Source organism: Arachis hypogaea, chromosome 20, assembly GCF_003086295.3.
Source record: "Arachis hypogaea cultivar Tifrunner chromosome 20, arahy.Tifrunner.gnm2.J5K5, whole genome shotgun sequence".
NCBI classification, from domain to species: Eukaryota; Viridiplantae; Streptophyta; class Magnoliopsida; order Fabales; family Fabaceae; genus Arachis; species Arachis hypogaea.
In genome coordinates, this window is record NC_092055.1 from 34,491,930 (window position 1) to 34,498,180 (window position 6,251).

Here is a 6,251-nt window from a genome sequence, read left to right on the forward strand (position 1 = left end):
ACAATTTCAGCCCTTTGACAAATTAGTTTGAAAGTCGCAATTTTGCTTACACTAACGGACAAGTGTATAAGAGAAAACAAAAATATTATATATATAAAAAAAATTAAAATTAGTTATTATATATTTGTATATAAATATATAAATTGTTTAATTAATTTTTAATGATTGATTTTTTGTGTATGAATAGCAATATGGATAAGAAAAATTGTCAAAAATGAAGTATAAGAGTATTATAAGCTTGTTTAATTTTCTTTATGGGCTAAATTGTCAATGTCTCCATCTTCCAGGGATGAAATTGGAATTTACCCTAAAAGAAAAATATCTTCTTTCTCATATGCATATGATAAAGCCCATAGGCCATATCTATCCAAATTTTACACACATGATTTTTGTATTCATGTGAATTGAACTCTATTCAGCATTCAGCAGTAACCAGTTATGGCTACCCTGAATATGTCTATGTCATATGGGGTATGAAAAGAAAGTGTATGTAATCCCCTCATATCTTGTTTCTTCAGAAAGAGCAATATAGTACGACTTTATGGGGAATTAACAATTCATATGAAACAATCTGAATTTCTGAAACCCTTTTTTCCCAATCATAATATGTCAGTGCATACTGAAAATATGGCAATGCAGATTGAAAATTAACTTTGTTTTTTATTGATTTTACATTCAACAAGTACAAGTACAACACTGACACTGTCAACTTGAACAAGATCATACTAACTTGATCATTCTTACAAGGGCAAGCAAAAGTGCCATCAATAGCAGAAGAAGAAGAAGATCACAAACACATAAGACAGAGAGAGAAGAGTGTCAAGAGAGGACGATACAATGCTTCGCCTTCACCGTCCTTACTTGACATAAACGACAAAACAAACCCCAAAACTACCATCACAGTTGCTCAACTTCAGCAACAGAAAATAACACACACATGACACCATACTAAAAAGAAAATCATCTCATCTTCTTAATTTTCTCTCCACGTAAACATGTTAGCCCTTGAGCTCTGGATACAAGAATCGAACAAATGTGTATTATCACAAGACTTAACCTAGCTACTTGTATCATCTATCCTTGCATGCATGACATGAATTACTATAGAGATTAGAAAGATGAGAAGATTCGGAAGTAACTGTTTTGTTATTCTATTTTTAACTTCAGTCGATATAATTTAAAATAAATTTAATTTTGATGCATTGTCTAAACCAGATTTATGCATGCATTCGATTAACGAACGCAATGTGAGTAAAAATAACCACCTACCGTGTGAATGATTTAGGGTAATTATGTGACTGAATGAATGTATAAAACCTTTAATGCATCAAAATCAAACTGAATTGGACAACAACACTGAGACAGCGAACAGAGATCGATTAAGAAAGTTAGTGAGAGAAAGAAGCCAGTTTTGAGTTTAGATAATTATTGCATAGACATATTATTATTATTATTATTATGAGTATTATTAGTTGTCACCGCGGCGGAGGGAGTTACCGTTCTTGGAACGGTGCTGGCAGGCGTTGGTGAAGTTGGAATTAAGATCAGAGTACATAGAAACGACCTTAGAAATGTTACCGTTAAGCTCTTGAATGAGCGAAACGTTCTTCACCATCTTATCGGGAATCCGAGACTGGTGGTTCTCGTTCACCTGCTGGATCAGAGCTCTGTTCCGGTCCAGCACCGACTGAACCTGACGGAAGCTCCGGTTCATGTTGGCCCAAACCTCAGGGTCACCTTCCTCCCCTTCCTCCACCTCACAGTCCGATTCGCCGGTCGTGGTGCTCACGGTGGTGGTGGTGGTTGAGGGACGGTGGCGGTGGCTCTTGTGGCGGCGGTGGTTTGACGAGTCTTCCATGGTTGATTCTGCGGCGGAGGAGGATGAGCGAATGCTGGTCATGTGCATGCAAAATCAAGAATTGGAGAGAGAGGAGAACGTGGTTGTTAGGATCGGTTAGGCTGTGTTTGGCTGCACATTTTTTTTTTTTTAAATTTCGTTTGGGATCTGTTTTTATGGTGTGGGAGATGAGAGTTGTGGAAGGAAGCAATGATATTTATAAGGCGCGTCACGGACGCAAGTCTGCAGACACCAAAAGAAAGTGATGATAAAGTGTGAATTTTTCATTACTTTATTCCAAAAGGAAGGCTTACGTTTCCTTTTATTTTATTTTATTTTTTCCTTTCATGATTCACAATTTCACACACACACACATACATACATACATATATATATATATATATATATATATATATATATATATATATATTCTAAATTCTTCGATGGTTTATTTGGATTTAGCTAGGTGGGCTGAGATAATCTCTAAAAATTAAATTAGGTTCATCGATTTATTAATAAAAAGTATTTATAAAGTTTAAGCTTGATTTGCCAAAAATATAAATTAAAACTGCAAAATATATAATAGAAAAGTTAAAAATTTTAATTTATTTTTTAAATTATTTTCTTAATTTTTAAATTAAAATTTTAAAATTTTATTTTTAATACTTTTAAAAAATAACATATATATTTGAATTTTTATTTTTTTAAATATTATGAGAATAATTAAGATGATAAATTAGGACTCACAACCATTTTATATAAAAATATAAGTTAATAAGTTGAATTTCTCAATCTCAATTTTGACTTGTTTATGTTCAAATTCAATCACAAATTCGTGACCAATACTTATAAAGATGTTAACGAATTAAATATAAAATTTAAAAATTTAAGGTTATTAATTTAAAATTTTTTATAACAAGCATAAAAATTTATATTTTTCATATATTTAATATTTATTTATTAAAATAAAATATTTAAAAATATCTACTCATAATAATCTTAATAGATATTTTTGTGTTTTGTTTGAATTTAATGTTATACACATTCAATCAAAGAGACTTTCATAAAAAAATTGTCTACTTATTTTACATATAATTTCGGTATTTTTTCTGTAAATAATCAGTCGATATTTTGAAAAAATATATATATACTTATAGATCTATATCATTTAATAATTAATATTTATAATAAAATGTACTATTTCCAAAAGAAATAATGAGATATTAAATTAACTCTGGATCGCTTGAAATTATATAAAGTAAATATTGCTAATAATAGGATAAAGTATTGTGTTGGTCGTTAAAATTTTTTTCTACTGTTAAAATTATTTCCAGTGTTTTTTATTTTTAAAATCATTCTTAATATTATAATAAATTGTTAAAATGGTTTTTTATAATTGTAATTTTATTAGAGATAACGTTATTCAAAAAATTCATGTTTCTTAATGAAAGAGCTATTTTAACAATTTATTGGAACAATTTAAAAAAATAAAATGATTTTAATTTTAAACAAAAGTTTCAATAATCAAAACAATACTTTATCTTAATTATATATATATATATATATATATATATATATATATATATATATATATATATATATATATATATATATGATTCATTTCATACGACAGAAGAAAAAAAAAATAGAATACACTATCGGAACAGATAAGACGAGTCCCACTTACCAACTTGACTTGAGACGACAAGGAGAGAATCACATATTCAAACATGAATATCAGAATATGGTGCTTTCCAAATCTCAATAAATTGAACCTTCTACGCGACCAATAGTGGGCGCGTGCAATGCTCAATAGGGCACAACTTCGCTAGAAGAAACCAATATATATAAATGTATATTAGATAAAATATTTGATGATGTTAAAAATTAGTAATAATTAGTTCAGGCTACATCATGTTTTTGTTTGACTAAATAGTGTATAGTGATGTTTGGGATGTATGTTTGAGAGACAAAGATACAAGAAATATGGAAAAAAAGAAAAAGGTTATTTCAGTTTTCGTTTGATAATAATACGGAAACAATAAGTAAACAAAAATAAAACTTTGGATTATGGTGCACTAGTGGCAAAGATTTCACTAACAAAGGTAGGATGGTCTGTTGGAAAAATCACCACAAAATCTGTTAATAAAAGTTTTATGGTAGTCAAATAAAATAAAGAAGTAAATATTTTTATCTGATTTGTTCTTAATATTTTGAAATTTTAAAAACATAAAAAAATTTAACCTTGTTAATATAATAATTTAGTCCCTTTATTTCTATTTCTACAGACAAAGTGTTACTAAATAAATTAATAATTATAAAAAAATTATATAATATATATCACTTTATTTTACTTAAAATTTGACTAGATATATGTAGGGATGACATAAAAATTTGCACGCAACAGAAATTATTCATGATTGAAAAGTTAATAGAGACTCTGGACCTCCAAAATTTTTACAAAGATAGAGATCTGCTTTCGCGAATAAATTGAGACCGGGACAGAGATTGAGGTATCTGCTCGCCGACCACTCCATAGGAATTTGTGAATTTTCGCAAAAAAAAAATATTTAAATGTTCTTATATATGTAGGTTGTGTAAATAATCCTAATTTATTTTATTTTAATATATTAAAAATTTTATGTGTATATTATTATATTAAATTTGTATTTAAATTGTGTTTGATTTAAACATTTAGTTCAATCGTATAAAATTTTATTATGATTGTGTTAATTTAAAAAAAAATAAAACTTAATATTTAAGAATATCCGCAAGTCTACATCATAACATAGTTAAAAATAATAAACAAAAATCCATGACAAAAATAAAAAGAAGACGTAGATATTACTAAATGAGAACAGTAAATAGAAACAGAATTTTCGTCCCGGCATTCCCGTAGAGATTTATTCTCATTCTTAAATAGGTGGGTACTCCTATGAAGATATTATAATTGTCTTCATGTGATGATTTTTCTTTTTGACTCTTAGATGATGGAGTGTAGGGTTAGATTTTGATATGTTATAAAAGTGTTGTTTTTATTTAAAGTGTGGCCAAATCAATAAATCACACTTTTATACAAAGCATCTTCATAAAAAAATGTTTTTTGCATCTTCATTTGAGTAGCTCCCTCTTAAATATATGTAATACTTTTTGTACTTATGAATTATTTCAATCAATTTTACAAACTATTAATTTGCTGAATTCATGAAACTAGAAAACACACACATAGGGGAACTAATTAAAGTGCGAGTGGGGATAGTATTGAACAGAAAATATCTAAGGGTTCAGATGCAAAAAGTGAAAAGTGCAATGCCACGACGACAAAAAGAACCGTCACTTTTGCCTCCGTGGATATGTATGGTGTCTGCCATCATAAAATATCTCTCTCCCGGCTCAAAAACTATTCAACAAAAATATCTTCTGCACTTTAGTTCCCACCCAAAAATATCTATATAGGCATCTAAAGCAAAAAAGGTGAGTATATATTTAATGAGATTAAGAACATTTTCAATGCTCCATTTTAATTTAATTTTATTTTGATTCACATAAAATATTATGTTAGTATTAATAAAATTACATATAATAAATAGTTATTTGAGATTATAGTATTTCTTATTTTAGTATTTAATTTTAATTTATTTTAAATTTACTACAAAAATAATAAAATTTAATTAATTCTTCATAAAAATAAAATTATTATTTTAAATTAAAATTAATCTCATTTCATCAATTATCTTCAACACAAAATAAATTTAAAACTGTTTCACTTCTACATATAAAATTTGGAATTCTAAAAACACTCTATTAGAATTATTCTTAGTTTATTTATGTTTAAAAAAAAAGTAAAATAAATATAAATAGAAAAATGTTCATAATAAATTAATATTTAAAATAATCTCTAAAAATTCATGTACAACTTAATTTCAATATTAATTGGCAACATCAATAAATGACTTATTTGATTCACGTATAAATTTTTGAAAACCAAATTAAAATTGAAAAATTTAAGATTTAAATTAATTCCTATCTAATTTTTTCTAAAATAATTTTTAACATTAACCCTTAACGATATGCCAACAGATAAAAGGAGCATAAAAAAGAAAGAACATTAGTCTCACCAAAGAATATAAACCTTCTAGTTTTGGTGAATGGCGATGGATTATGATTGTTGATTGGCTCAGGTTACCCTCATAAATTAGATTCAATTTTGTATCTAGAAATATCTAGGGATAAATTACCGTAACAATAACCTGTTGGTAATTTGCTTTCATTCGTTGTTGCTGTTTTCTTCTATTAACACAAAATTAATCAAAGTCATAAACAAGTTCATTTCACTTCAAATCAAATTAGACAATTTTGTAATAACAAAATTTCAGATATCAACTTAAAAATGTTTAATAGATATGTTATTAGC

At 27.3% G+C, this 6,251-nt stretch overlaps 1 protein-coding gene across 1 annotated transcript; it reads right to left on the reverse strand.

The window, feature by feature from the left end:
- Positions 1-640: 640 nt before the first annotated feature.
- LOC112784373 (protein EARLY FLOWERING 4-like) lies at positions 641-2,095 on the reverse strand. Its single transcript, XM_025827555.3, has one exon. It carries the CDS (start codon positions 1,904-1,906, stop codon positions 1,469-1,471), a length of 438 nt encoding a protein of 145 aa, XP_025683340.1. The 5' UTR covers positions 1,907-2,095; the 3' UTR covers positions 641-1,468.
- Between the last annotated feature and the right edge of the window lie 4,156 nt (positions 2,096-6,251).

What these genes read in the sequence shown, in the direction of transcription:
- LOC112784373 (XM_025827555.3), bottom strand. Translation starts at nt 1,906, where the DNA reads ATGCACATGACCAGCATTCGCTCATCCTCCTCCGCCGCAGAATCAACC.